The sequence below is a fragment of the Siniperca chuatsi genome, linkage group LG12 (genome assembly GCF_020085105.1).
Source record: "Siniperca chuatsi isolate FFG_IHB_CAS linkage group LG12, ASM2008510v1, whole genome shotgun sequence".
Taxonomy (NCBI): Eukaryota; Metazoa; Chordata; class Actinopteri; order Centrarchiformes; family Sinipercidae; genus Siniperca; species Siniperca chuatsi.
The window spans coordinates 9,794,758-9,809,435 of record NC_058053.1 but is presented as its reverse complement, the minus strand read 5'-3'; the positions used below and the strand labels follow the sequence as shown (position 1 = coordinate 9,809,435).

Genomic DNA, 14,678 nt, shown 5'->3' with positions numbered 1-14,678 from the left:
CTGATGTCTGAGTTAGGAGCAATAATCAAACACAGCTGGAAAATTTGTGTACAATCTGCTAATTCTGATTGTCATCACCAAACTCACAGTTCTTGTCAGAGACCTTGTCCTTAAAGGGACAGTTCACCCCAAAATCAAAAATATTTGCTATAATTCCTTTAAGGAACAGGGCAGTGCGTAGTGAGTGTGTGGGCGAGTGAGAGAGAGAGTGCACTGCACTCAGAGCAGACAGGTGTTGACGATCGGAGCAGAGGGAAAGGTTAGCAGTGAAGTTGTCTAGTGGCAGTAAATGTACAGTTTGCCCATGAATAAACTGCAGCTCCTCAATACCCAAGACGCTCGCTGGGTAAAAGTGAAGGTGGTTTAAATCACGATGTTACGATGGTAGAGGGCTCAGTGGTCCATGGCTGTGAGCCATCGGCGATGAGCCACCATGACCACATGTGGGGGATGTAGCTCAGTGGTAGAGCGTGTGCTTCGCATGTACAAGGTCCTGGGTTCAATCCCCAGCATCTCCAACATGATTAGTAATATATATAGAGGGAGATTTAATTTAAGTGATTTATCAGTGACATTTAATTGAACAACTGAAATGCTTATAAAGACTTTCAAAATGAAATAATAAATGAATACAGCAGGCAGTCTGTCATATGAAGGGGATGCATGCGCAGGGACTTTGGATCAATCTCCAACATGACTGACAAGCCTCTTAACACAAAGGGCTTCATACTCAACTGTGCTCAGCATCTCCAATGACGCTCTCACCCTCCTTTAATAGAAAATGAAACAGGTGAATGTGCTGTTGAAACATGAGGATCTGATTGTATCTGCTGTACAATTATAAGGAGAAGCTGAGGGCTTTTGAAAAATCATATGCTCATACTCTTTTCAGCGGAATAGTCATCATTCGCAAATGCATGAGTGCAGGGGATGTAGCTCAGTGGTAGAGCGTGTGCTTCGCATGTACAAGGTCCTGGGTTCAATCCCCAGCATCTCCAACATGATTCATCTTTCTCAAATAATATACACAGCTGACTGACATCGTTATAACTGCATTTATCTTTAAAGTTGGACTGCATAGATGGATGTTATTACCTGCTGGACACTTTTACCTGTTGCACCTCGAACTGCACTATAGGGTCAGGGTCGTCAGCCTCGAAACACTGCTCATTGATGTTTCGTTACTTTAACCCTAGTACATCTCCTGGTGCTGGAGCACTGGCGAGGATGTCTCCCTACCACCACCTTGTGGATAGACCCCAATTCCTGTCCTTCCTGTTTAGATGATGGTGGTCCAGCCGGCCTGCCTGCACTCAGCTGCCATTTATTAATTGACATTTAATTGAACAACTAAAATGCTGAAAAAAGACTTTGAGTGAATAAATTAATCCATCAATCACTTAATCTTGTTAACACTATATTCATATGGAGAAAGTCAGGGCACTTTGAATTGAGCAATTAAAGCAAATGAATAAATCGATCAAGTTAATAAGGAAATTAAAAATAAAACTGCTGAATAGTGAGCCAACCTGCACAGCTGTACAAAGCGGATGTAGCTCAGTGGCTTTGCACGTGCTTCGTAGGTTCAATCCCCAGCATTTCACCCTCCTTTAATAGTAAATAAAACAGGTGAATGTGTTGCTGGTTGAAACATGAGGATTTGATTGTACCCACTGTTCAATAACCAAGTTTGGATGTAAAGTGATCTCTTGGACATTATAATAATCTAATTTTAGGGTTCTCCTGATTATAACTGTATGTATGCATACCTTTAGTTGACTTTCCTATCTAAATTGGTCATAGCAGCAACCACATTTTGGTGAAAATTAATGCTGGCAACATACTGAGCACACAGATGGACAGTGGAGAAGGCCTTTTTCACTGAATACTTTTTGACATGTCACAGTAGGAAAAGCACAGATGTAAATATTAATATTTATCAGGAGACGTGTCCAGAATTAAACCACATTTATTGCCCTTTTTTTCATTTTTCATTTCGTATCTCAATGCATTTATCCATCAAAACAATTAACAATCTGCAATCAGCTCCCCTAATCACCTCTTTCTATAAATGTATGAAGTTACAAAAATATAGACTTAGAAAAATAATAAACTCAAGTCATAAATTCAGTCTGGTTATAGTCTCATAGTCTCCAACCTCCAAGAAATGTAGGTTTTACAAAAGATCATGACATGTTTTACATGTTTTAGCCCATAAAGTAGAAACCATATGCGGTTTATATGACTTCCATTTTCTTTTATCCATTTTATAAATCATAACTATGTTTTTTGAGTCATTCGTTTTAGTTCATTTCAATACAATAACATACCACAAGGGAGTTTTCAAAATGGTTCCTGCTTACAACTGCATTACCATATTCGACAATAATGTCACTAATAAGAAAATAAAAATGACTACATCTCATTGATATAATGCTGTTCTGAAACGATCTCACACCAGTGGATGCCTAAAAGGTGGGAAATAAATCTACAAACAGAATGCTGTATGTGATGGAAGATGGTTGGCAGTACTAAAACTACAGGTGATTTGTTGATATTGGGCTAAGACGTGCAAAACATCTGTACTGTCCTTTAACCTGGTATTAATGGAGGCCAGTGAGGTCAGCTGAATGCTTTTGTCTCATCCAACATTAGATGTTACATCTGCATTTCACTACACTGCAGTGGTTTTAATAGCAAAAAGAAAAACATCTAATTGACTGTCCCAACACATACAGGTTCTGAGGGTATACATTGTACACGAGTGACAATAAATACAGTACAAACACATTTCACTAATGCTGAAATGGCAGAAATTACGAGAGAAAAGAATCTGATTTTGAATGCAACAGCTGCTTTTCTGTCATTTTGGCATGTTTTTTTGTTGCATTGTGCAGTTCAATCAGAGCTTTTTGCTGTCTGTTTTATTCCAGACAACATAAAAACAAGTTCAGTTCATCAACAGTCAGTAACATGACAGCAGTACACGCTGTACTGTGAATACAAGCTGCTCCAAAAAAATTAACGGTGGTATAATGTAACATGTAACACTGGGTCTATATCTTAAACACATTATAGTGAATGCTTCCTTAATTACTGTGGATTATCTAACAGTCACTGCTGGTGGGATTTCAGACGTAATCATGGGGATGCTTAATACCCAGACGGGGTTGTGGGAGATTTGCTGATATAGGATAAAATACTGTTTTAAACTTTTAATATGTCTCTAATAAATAATTTAAAATAAATTCTAATATAAATTATATTAAGTAATACAATTCCTTTAAAAAATGTCCTTTCCTTTTGAAAATTATTACTTTGACGTCTCTAAAAGATTTCATTTACAACACATACAGATGGATTCAAAGGATCAAAATAAACTGATAAAATATGATAATAGAATTATTTTAAAATTTAGATCTGCATTTAAACACACACAGTGATAGATAATCATGGCATACATTTGCCATATTTCATTTAAGTAAGTGCAGTAGTTAATAAGAAAACAGTGAAAATGTCTAAAATGTCCTATCTGACAATGTGAATGAATCCTTTGAAAATTATTGGCTGCACACCATGTAGTCATCATTTTTTCAGGCCAACCTTCCACCAAATTTGACTGAAATCTGTTTGGCAAATCCTGCTCACAAACAAATTGAAAACATAATGTCCTTGATGGAGGAAAACATCCTGGAATATTTCTTTTTTTACAGTAATTTAGGTGCCAGAATGACAAAGTGAATATAATCTTCTATAATCTAATAGTCTTCAAACACTCTTGTGGCTGGTCGGTCAACTAATCTAAAAAACTGTCAGTGTAACATTAAAAGTTGTTCATATATGCTTGCACGCACACGCACACACACACACACACACACACGCGCACACACACGCACACACACACACACACAGAATAACAAACTGAATGACATATCAACAGAGGAATGAACATTTCCTTTATGTTTAGCTAATCAGTGTTCCCTCATTAATTATTTTAAGTAAAGTACAAAATCATTTCCCTCTGTAGTGACATGTTACTGTCCTACTGGTCAGTTTATGTTAGTTATGAAGATCAGAAGTTTAGACCTGAGACAAACTGCGTCATGGTTAGTTTCAACATGCAGGAGCATGCACAGGTTGGGTTTGTAGTACAGGAGAGTACAAGTGTTAAATAATAATAATAATTTAAACAGGCTCAAGAAACAGAGTCTGCTTAGTGTGATGGTTTGAACTCTCCTGCATTAAAAATATGTAAAAGGGTCTAAATTAGTTTGGGGAGTGAGAGGTGATGTTACTGACATGGAGGATTTGTGATTTATATGTAAACAAAGTAAGACGATTTGCATATAATTTACGTTTGAACGTACTGAACATACTGTTACATGAGAAATTAAGCTTTTGTTCCCTTTCCATTACCTACGGCTTTCTGACTTGGTGAGTTTGTTTGGCTTCTGAGGAAGCAACATCAAACCACAGCTGAGGCATTAAGTGCCGTTTGCTCTGTTTTCACACAGACAGTAAAACTCACCAACTGTGTGATGTTTGAGTTTCATTTTGATAAAAATGCAGAGCCCTTCATCCAGTCTGCTCCTCAGCTGCTGCTTACTGATGAACCAAAGGTCTGATCTCTGCTCAGGAAGCTCAGTTTGACCTTGTTGTACTAACTCCCTCTGTGTCTCCTGTAGCTGCTCTAGGACCAGTGAAAAGTACTGAAAACACAGAGCTCACCTTACTCTGTAAAATACTACGAGTGGTAAAAACATGCTCAAGTGCAAAAAACTCTTTTGGGTTTTACAAAGCCAGCAGCATAGCATGTTTCTGTCAGTTTGTCCTGACAACCAGCATTCTCGCTTGCTCTTTTTTAACAAAACTGCAGTTACCATATACAGTCAACTACTGTATGAAGTTTTGATCGGTTGTAGGCTTCATTCAATTTTTAGATTTTCAACAGTGAATTTACGGGGGTTGGATATTAGAGATGTGTTACTTTCCTATGAAAACTGTCTTCCATAGAAAAGAAAGAACTTGCTGTAACATACTAAAAGGATAGATAGTGAACGAGGTGTCGGACATCATTTTCCTGTGACAGAAGGTCCCTCCCTCAGTGCAGCTTCCCAGTGGTTTGACTGGTTTTGTTCTGGCAGCTCCTATGTGCCGCTCTTGGCAGTGCTTTCATGCTGTTTCCACTTTTTGTCGACTGTGTGATGTCTTCCTGTCCGCTCCTACGTAGTCGACTCCTGCTGGATCTGGATGTAGCAGGCCTGCAGCAGAGTAATTTAACTGATGTTTAATTGACTAAGGACTAATGAGTGATGATGATGATGAATATATTATATAAACTAAAAAGCACCAACATCTTTTAAGGCTGCACAATCCTCTGAATTTGTTATTTTAGTAATTTCATATTTTTTTTAAATTTGTAATTTGAATCTGGTGCGTGGATTAACTGTGTAAAATTAGCACCGTCTATTGGCAGCATGCCATCAGATTATTAAAGATTGCCTACGTGTCACCTAAATTTCGTTCCAAACTGCAGACTACGTTCAAGAAATAGAGAACGTGTACCACGTATAAAACCACTATCTGTGTGTGTGTGTGTGTGTTGGGGGGCCCCACCTTCAGTGTGGTGAACATTAGTCCCAACTCTCCATGCTGAACGTTGGGATCCATCAAATCTTCTATCAGACTGACCTCAGCTCCCAGGTTCCTGATCCTGGACAGTAGAGCAGCAAAAACACAACATGTTCAGTCCCCAGCCTGCAGCGTCTGCTCACCACTCCATGTTGCCACCACTTAATACATTGTCATAATACTGAAGCCTCTTCTTCAACGTGTGTCATTAACTGACCAAACTGATCAACAATCTAGTTGTAAGTTGAACGATTGATTTTTTTTGGATGCAAATTAGCTACATAAGCTGTATACAGAGTAATTGAGTGAACTGAATGACATTAGACAATAAATAAACAAAGTGCGTGTGTGTGTGTGTGTGTGTGTGTGTGTGTGTGTGTGGTAACACACCTCGCCCTGAGCACCACATAGAGGAAGAGAGGGAGCAGGTCATCCATGCACCACAGGAAGTTGCCATCCAACATAGGTTTTACTTCCTGGGTTAACTCCTCAAACGTCTTCTGGATGACGAGGAGTTTGTCTGATGGAGTGAAGGTGGTGCTGCATGTGTAGGGAGACATAAACTTTTTTTAAATACACATAATAATGCTCTTTCAATTTTGGTGATGTCCGGAGCTGCACTGTCATACAAATCAAGATTTGTGTTGCAATATTCTATCACTTGTGGCATCAGGTGAGGGGATGAATAGTGTTTAGTTTCTTTTCAGTACTGGTGGTATAGCTTTTCAAATGACTGAAACCTCTTTAGTCCCTCCGGGAATTTGCAATCTTAAAATGAATGAATGCAAATTCAACCAATCCAAGCATTATTTACAGGTTTGCCCAATCACAATATTTCTGCCAAAAAACGGTCAAAGACCACCCATTTCCGAATGAAAGTCTGATGCAGAAAAATTGTCACAAGCCCCAATAATCCAACATTTCTGACCCAATAACTGTCAAAAGGCACCATATACCCCTGGCTATGTATCACAAGATCCACCAATTAAGCAAACCATTTCAAGCATTTTAACTAAACTGTACCATGTCTAACCATTATCTATCTTTGCCAGGAGCGGTACATGGCCAGGGAGTAAGCACTCCCTGACAGGCTGCAATCCGGGCAAAAACACCATGAGAAAATTCTGCTGTATTAAGTTGGGTATGAACTGAGATCTTGGACATGAACAAAAGCCCTATGGATCTAGACGGGATTCCTGCTTGTTCATCTGCTAATCACACTGTATCAGGTCATGTCACATTTAGTGACGTCACTAATTATGTCTTGTCATGTTGCCTGTGTGTGTCAGGTCACATGGCAGCTACCTGATTTGTTGGAGTGTCTCTACAGCGGAAATGAAGCAGGCATCTTTACTGCTAGACACAATCTGTGATAAAAGGTAAGAGAACCAGTTACAGAGGACAACACAAAAGATGCAATAGCGCACTTTAACCTTACGTTGGAATCACAGGTAATCCATCATGTGTGTCAGTGATGCAGACATTTAGAAAAGGTACAGAAAAAAGTACATTTAGTATCTGACCTGCTTTTTCTCTCCCAGAATTGACATACACACTGGCCAAAACTTCCTACAAGAGGAAACAAAGTGATTAGACTATAACAACAGAAAGGAAGTGTGTGTGTGTGTGTGTGTGTGTGTGTGTGAGAGCATAACTGGATAGGTTATTTGTTACACATTCTCTTTGTAAGCATACAGGTCTCTGCATTAGAACGTGTGTGTGTCGGCGTGTGTTTGTTGAATGTACACACTCACTCCTGCACTCCCAGGAAGCGGAGCAGTGACTGGTCGGGCTGTTTGTTGAGTTGGAGGACGCGCTCCCAGTACTGGGCCTCCTCATGCTCCTCCTGCAGGCAGTACAGGGTAAAGAGAGGAGGGTAGAGTCGAGGGAGCAGCAGAGGGAGCAGCAGAGAGGAGCAGCTCACCACCACAATGCTGCTGGAGAACAAGGTGGAGGAGGACAGAAAGAGAGATGAAGGCTCTATATACAATACAACCTGTCTGTTTTAATAGCACTGAGATGGAAAAGCTTGTTTGGAAGTCATCTTGTAAGATAACCTTAAGGTCTATTTTTGTGTGTGTGTGTGTGTGTGTGTGTGTTGACACTCACCCTTGCTCTGCTATGTTAGAATTGTGTCTCCTCTTAGATGGAGGGGCAGGGGGGTCTGGGATGATGCCGCCATCATTTGGTAGCCCCGGAAACAGAAACCTGCAGGCAACAATTTATGTTCTTTAGTAAAGTGACTAAAATAGTTTTTTATATATATCTATATTTAATTTTATTATTCAAGTGTGTGTTCTTACTTGTTTTTTGATGTCTCTGATTTCTACATTGTTGCAATAGGCTGTTTTGGTGTTTGGAAATGATCAGTTGTAGACTGGTATATATAATTTGGTAACTCTGCATCTATCTTCACACATGCTGTGTCATGTAGAAAACAATAAAACAAATGAAAAAATCTGCAATGCTTTCTGTAGTAGTAAACCTCCAACCGTTTGTGTTTAACTTTGCAGACATGTTTGAATTTGATTTTTCCCAAATCTGAAGCCACAGACCAATCCTGGGAGTCGTCGTTTTCAACTCAATGCACTGGTCAGTGCAGTGTTGTAGTATTTCCCTCCCACTAGCCTTTCTAAGCAGACATCATACATGAGAAGACTACAGCCCTCTGTAACACTCTGAGACAGGTGAGTTTCTCCAGTCTGATAAACAGAATGGAAGAAACACCAGGGCTGAATATACCATGCAATGTACATTAGATGCACGTCTACAGAAAGCTGTGGGCTTCATATTTTCAACTTGAGGGATCTACAAAGAGCTGTGAAGAGGCAAACAAATGAAAAAACTCTACCGGACAATATTGTAGAAATGTGTGAGGTAGGCCAGAAGCTCCTGGACGGCCTGCCTGAGCAGTCTGCGATTGGATCCCACACCGACGTAAGTCATCCTGTAGACGGTCACCAACGTCTCCACCAGCCAGCCCAGAGGGTGGAGAGGGGTCTCACATGCCTGACATACAAACACAACCACACATATACACACACACACACACGCACATTTAAGTATTACACCAAAAAAACCACAGATAAAGGAACAGATAGTGTTTTCTATGATTCAGTCCGAGACTAAGGCAGTACCTACACTTCCTAAACATTGGGTACTTCCGCAAAAAGTACAGAGGGTCCCTCTTCATCTAGTTATATGTAAATATATATACAATGGTGTGAAAAAGTGTTTGCCCCCTTCCTGATTTCTTATTTCTTTGCATGTTTGTCACACTTAAATGTTTCAGATTATCAAACACATTTAAACATTAGTCAAAGATAACACAAGTAAACACAAAATGCAGTTTTTAAATGAAGGTTGTTATTATTAAGGGAAAACAAAATCCAAACCTACATGGCCCTGTGTGAAATAGTGATTGCCCCCTAAACCTAATAACTGGTTAGGCCACCCTTAGCGGCAACAACTGCAAATAAGCGTTTGCGATAACTTAATACAAATACAGCGCTGTGGAGGAATTTTGGCCCACTCATCTTTGCAAAATTGTTGTAATTCAGCCACATTGGAGGGTTTTCAAGCATGAACTGCCTTTTTAAGGTCATGCCGCAGCATCTCAATAGCATTCAGGTCAGGACTTTGACTAGGCCACTCCAAAGTCTTCATTTTGTTCTTCTTCACACCACTGTATATGTACACTCTGCCAGCTGCCAGTTTATTAGGTACATCTAGCTAAAACTAATGCAGTCTAATACAAGTCCTGCAATAAATCCTACCTTCATGAAGGTTACAATGCTCAGTTTCTGTTGAAATTGTTTTATAGAGGCGATGATTCAACTTTATGGAGGATTAAGTTTGTGGTGCTGCTGAATTGTATTATGTTATAACACAAGGTATTTCTAATATTTGGTCTACCAGTTTATAATGTGCACATATTATTATAAAGACAGAGAAAGTGAGTGACAGAAAGAGAGAGAGAGTTTCACACAAACAGTTTCCCTCACAACCAGCTGTACCTTGATGAGGTATCTTCGTATGTTGTCATAGTTTGCTGTTGTGACGGGTTCTCCATGCTGAGGAATAAACTCCAAACACTCCAGTACTTTGCTCTGAGACCTACTGAGGTCTGGGCTTCAAACACACACACACAAACATACACTCACTTATTTTGATATACAGCTGTATATGTAAGAAAGGCACCATTTACATTTGCCTCTGTGTGCGTGCATTGCTGTATCTACCTTTGTCGTCGTGCACTTGTTATAGTGACAGCAATGTTCTCCCAGGCTGCAGTCCTCTCTCCTCTCCCAGCAGCATCACAGCCCAGTCGACTCCAACATTCATCAAACACACAGACCCACCTCTGACCTGCAGGCACCACGTACTGACCCAACCTGCTGCAAACGCACACATTTAAAACATTTATTGAAATACCAAAAAGAACTGAGCACTAGTTGAAACAAACCCTATCTTAGACTTTTAATTTTTCCAATAACACCCATCAGCCTCACAATAATATGCACAATAGCTAAGCACACACCTGAACACCTACACAAAGAATATCACAGAATATCAAGGTTTAAAAGAGTACAAAGTAATACTCACAGCAGGAGGTTTCTCTCTTTGTTTTCTGGGTCATCAATGGCTGGTTTGGTGTACGTTCCAACCACCTTCAGCCCTGCGGTCCACTCTCCGCTGAACAGGCCTTCCAGGCAGTCACCGTTAGCCAGGGATAAAACACCCTGAAGAAGAGGGGAGAGGGAGTAACTAACGTGTATGAAATTATATTCAAAGTCTTGCAGTTGTAGAAGTCGGGTAATTTAATAATTAGGTACACAGAGACAAAAAGACAAGCAATTAATTTTCCTAAACAAGGAAACCCAGTTACATTACAAAGTTGTAAAGACCATTAGACATGGACAAGATATTCTTATGGACGACAGTTGCTAGAGAGTGTGACAAACATACAGCCAGAGCACACAGATAAAAGGAGACCGAGATGCTTTTTACCTTCCCGTTGGCATTCCAGTCATCAGAAAACTCCCCATGGAAAGCTGTGTCATCATCTGACACCATCAGACCCGGACCCTGAGAGAAAAACACACACTGCATCAAACTTTCCGTCATAATACGGAGGTACAACGATTAGGACTGTGTCCACAAATTACAATTGTTTACATTTTTTCATAATGTCAGATCTCTGGCCACAGGTAATTCATTCACTACAAGAAGCCACTGCTATCGAGTCGGGATTTCCACAGTTGCTTTTGTTGTAGGAGAGGTCGGACACGTCATTAACGCACGGGTTGAGGAATACCTCCATCAGGGGCAGATTAGCTGAAGACTTCTTTGGACTTTGAAAGAAATAGTAATTTCCTTCACTGCACTGGCTCAACAGATGGAAAATATAATACAGGCTCTTGCACTTTCTGGATCCCAATACTATAATTATAACGGCACTTTTTTATTGTGTTACTTGAAGTGGTAGATACTGAGTACATGGTTAGAGTGGTTGACATTGTCGCAACAGTGATATTGGCACACTTGCAAATTCTGCTTTTGACTCAACTAAAGAAGCCTATTATATCTCTTCCAGCTATTGCTATAGCTGTGACTAAACTAATGTATCATTTGAGGTTTCAGGTTGTTTATGGTGTATTTACTTAAAAATTAATAATTTAAAAATGTACATATTAAAATATTTGTTCTCTAATCTAATGTTCACATTTATTGTAATGTGGTAAGTATACATATAAGATAAATATAGATTTTCAAGTGCATACCCCTAATTTGCTTTTTTAAGATCTATTATACAAATATGAATTTACTTCTGAAATGTCTGTCAACACATAAAAATACATTTTCATAAACTTTCTAACCTCTTGTTTCAGTTCGACTTAATGCCCAAACAGGCACACATTAAAGTACACACTGTCAATAAACAATTACACATACTAATTATTTTATTCACTTTGTTTTCAGCATATCATTGTCTCAAGTCATTTGTTAACTACAGTTGATATGAGAAAATTAAAGCTCAGTGGCACCACCTCCTGTCTTTAAGAGGGACTACACATCAAAGCATCCCATAAGTTTTTATCCACCTACTTTAATCTTGTAATCTATTTAATAGGTTTGTATCTTAAAAGAGAATCAATGATGAGAAATATGACATGATAAATGATGATTATATCACAAGCAGTATTTACTAGCCCCAAATCTACTGGGTAATCCAAGTTTAAAGCCTGTATTTCCTCAGACTGTTGAGGACAGCTGTACAGTTTAATCTCTGTGCATCCAGTTATGTATGTGTCAGAAAGATGAAGTACATACTTCAGGGTGAACTTACAATCATCTTGTTGTCTCTGAAGGTCCCTTCATAGTATACACCGTACTGGGTGACAACCACAGCGTTGCCATGCCGCTGCTCATCCAACCACAGTCCCATGTACTTCTCACCTCTGAGAAGAACACATGAGAGCAGTGACTAATGACAGCTGTGTCTCTTCATGAACGACATTTAAATTCACTTACTGCACATTCAGTGCCGTCAGGATAACAAATTATTATTTGGGAAACTGCCTGTTTGCACAAACAATTTAGATTCCACTGAAATGCTTTGGACCGACAACTAAAACAACAGTTCATCATAAAAACAAACTTATTATTAGCTAATTATTAATCTGTCAACAAATACATTTTTCAGGTTATATTAAGAAAGTGTAGATTTTCACCTAAAATTGTCTAATAATTTTTTTCCCCTTTGGGAGCTGACATTCTCAAGATCCAGCAGCATTCCCAATGTCACAGGAGACCAATTTGATGAAACCATAACAAAATTCACCTGAAAAACAAGAATACCATTCAGTCTCCAGGGTTTTCAGGCTAAAACAAGAAGCCTTAACGGAAACTTCCAAGTGAGGGAGAGTATTCTACACTAGTATATCTGGATTTCCTACTTATAAATGTTATATAAATAGGAAGCTTTTTGGGGTATGAGCCAAACCATTAATCACACCTGGTGATGTCATCATAGACTCCATATCCTGTCTTCCTGTCATGGATCCACTGGCCAAGGAAAACGCTGGAGGAGGTCTTGTCCAGCTTACCGGAGCTCAGCATACCGTAACCATGTCGCTGCCCATCACAGAAACAGCCCTCGTACACTTCACCACTGGCATACCTAGGTAGAACCCACAGAGACATGAATACACACACATGCACACACACACTCACTGTGAAGAGGTGATGTAGTACTCCAGTCCCAATTTAGGTGACTTGTGAGTCAGGCATGATGACTAAAGACTGAGTATTGCCTTTACATGTGTGACTTAGTGTCAGGTACTGCAAATTAACACCAGACATGACCCCTGTGACTCGGATATGTACAATTTATAAACAGGTCACTTGTCCGATGCTACTCTCTACCTTACTAAAAAGTCGTAGAAAACAGTGTACTGACTTGTACTTGCCAAAACCATGGATCTTGCCATCTCTCCAGTGTCCTTGGTAGCTGTCAGGCTTATTCAGCACTTTGTTAGGTATTATACAGTCTCCATAGCTGGAAAGAAAAATAACAATCGTACAGAAATGTTGAGACAACAGTTTATGCTTTTCTAGTAGTAAATAGCAAAAATCACCAGCTGGTTTCACTGTTTTAGGCACACTGGATGTTTAAAACTTTAAAAATTAAAGCCACCACTATTTTCTGTTTCTGCAAGTTTTTAAATAGTTTATCTTCTAATCACAGGGTCTCTCTCTGTCATATTGGAAATGAACAACATTACACATTAACCAGCTCTTTAGTACTACACCAGGTTAACGTTCTTACCCATCCTCCAGTCCATTCTTAAAGTTCCCGCTGTAGGTCCGTCCATCTGGCCACTTCATGGTGCCTCTGTAAAGGCAAAAACATTTTACTATCCAACTATTTGCACCTAGCCAGTTTTACACTCTCTGGGCATTTAATTAGCTACTACCAGGTGGAATCAACTTAAGCCTTCATTCTAACAAAGTCTGGATTCAACAATACTGGAAATTGTCTGTTCACAGTTCATGCTGACTTCACTCACTCCCTGCACATACTTTGATTGCTCATTAATTTACTTGCGCACTGTTCCTCTTCGCCCCACAGGTCTCTACTGATTTAAGGGCTGAACTAATAATAATAATAATAATAATAATAATAATAATAATAAACTTTATTTATATAGCACCTTTCATAACATAGAATGTAGCTCAAAGTGCTTCACATGCTCCTGCCTTTTCCAAGGCATTTCCTTGATCTGTGATTTCTTTTAAGTTTTCTCAGGTGCCACTATCTCAAGAGTTGATCTTAATATATGGTCAAAATGATTTACTTTTTTATGAATCGATGTGATTTCATCAGAGATAGCTTGACTAAGCATGTGATTCGAAAACTGAATGGCTGAAGACGGACTTAAAAAAGGTCTTTTAATGAGGCGTTCCCTATCGTCTGTTGCTATACCAGTGATATTCATATTAAAAAACAAACAGTAGTGATCTGACACATTAATATCAACAGTCTTATCAACGACAATATTTAAAACCTCTAGAGATCACTAAATCTAGGGTGTGGCCACAGTTGTGAGTTGGCCCAACAATATGTTGAGTAAAATCAAAAGAATCTAAAAGGTGCATAAAATCCATAGCCTTGCAGTCCGAGACGTTGTCAACATGTAAATTAAAATCACCAGTTATAAGAATCTTATCATAGTTAGTAAAAGTTTTCAAAATTCAGAGAGTTTGGATAAGAATGAGGTTGTATGCTTTGGTCGATAAAAAGTGATCGACAGCACTGAGATGTCTGAGAAAATAGCAGCCAGTCTTCCTCCTCTCTCCCCCTCATGTATGGAGTGGATAAAACCGTAATTTGGAGGGGCAGCTTCAATCAAGAGAGAGGCTCCATCTGAACTGAGCCATGTTTCTAGCTAAAAGTTCAGTGATAAGATAATTTACATCAAAAGTCTTATTTGTAAGTGCTCGGATGTTTAACAGAGCCATGTTTACCTTTTGATCATGTCTGA

At 39.2% G+C, this 14,678-nt stretch overlaps 1 protein-coding gene and 2 non-coding genes across 12 annotated transcripts in view; 2 read left to right on the top strand and 1 right to left on the bottom strand.

Moving 5' to 3' along the window:
* The first annotated feature begins 446 nt into the window (after positions 1–446).
* On the top strand, positions 447–518 carry trnaa-cgc. Its single transcript has one exon. It is a non-coding gene; the product is annotated as a tRNA-Ala (tRNA).
* Positions 519–926: 408 nt separating this feature from the next.
* trnaa-cgc lies at positions 927–998 on the top strand. The gene has a single exon. It is a non-coding gene; the product is annotated as a tRNA-Ala (tRNA).
* A 955-nt stretch (positions 999–1,953) lies between these two features.
* LOC122885735 (alsin-like) overlaps positions 1,954–14,678 on the bottom strand; it is a 30,823-nt gene continuing 18,098 nt past the window's right edge. For 5 of the 10 annotated variants that reach the window (XM_044217264.1, XM_044217267.1, XM_044217273.1 and 2 more), the window contains 16 exons: positions 13,463–13,528; positions 13,094–13,192; positions 12,650–12,814; positions 11,981–12,092; positions 10,642–10,719; positions 10,237–10,373; positions 9,873–10,028; positions 9,648–9,762; positions 8,483–8,640; positions 7,741–7,839; positions 7,386–7,568; positions 7,155–7,200; positions 6,937–6,998; positions 6,022–6,171; positions 5,617–5,713; positions 1,954–5,261 (listed from right to left, as the gene is read on the bottom strand). In XM_044217264.1, the coding sequence (XP_044073199.1) occupies positions 5,223–5,261; positions 5,617–5,713; positions 6,022–6,171; positions 6,937–6,998; positions 7,155–7,200; positions 7,386–7,568; positions 7,741–7,839; positions 8,483–8,640; positions 9,648–9,762; positions 9,873–10,028; positions 10,237–10,373; positions 10,642–10,719; positions 11,981–12,092; positions 12,650–12,814; positions 13,094–13,192; positions 13,463–13,528 (1,762 nt within the window). In that variant the 3' untranslated portion in view covers positions 1,954–5,222. Of the gene's footprint in view, positions 5,262–5,616; positions 5,714–6,021; positions 6,172–6,936; positions 6,999–7,154; positions 7,201–7,385; positions 7,569–7,740; positions 7,840–8,482; positions 8,641–9,647; positions 9,794–9,872; positions 10,029–10,236; positions 10,374–10,641; positions 10,720–11,980; positions 12,093–12,649; positions 12,815–13,093; positions 13,193–13,462; positions 13,529–14,678 lie in introns of those variants that run through there. The other 5 variants (XM_044217266.1, XM_044217271.1, XM_044217265.1 and 2 more) reach the window with 4 other exon arrangements.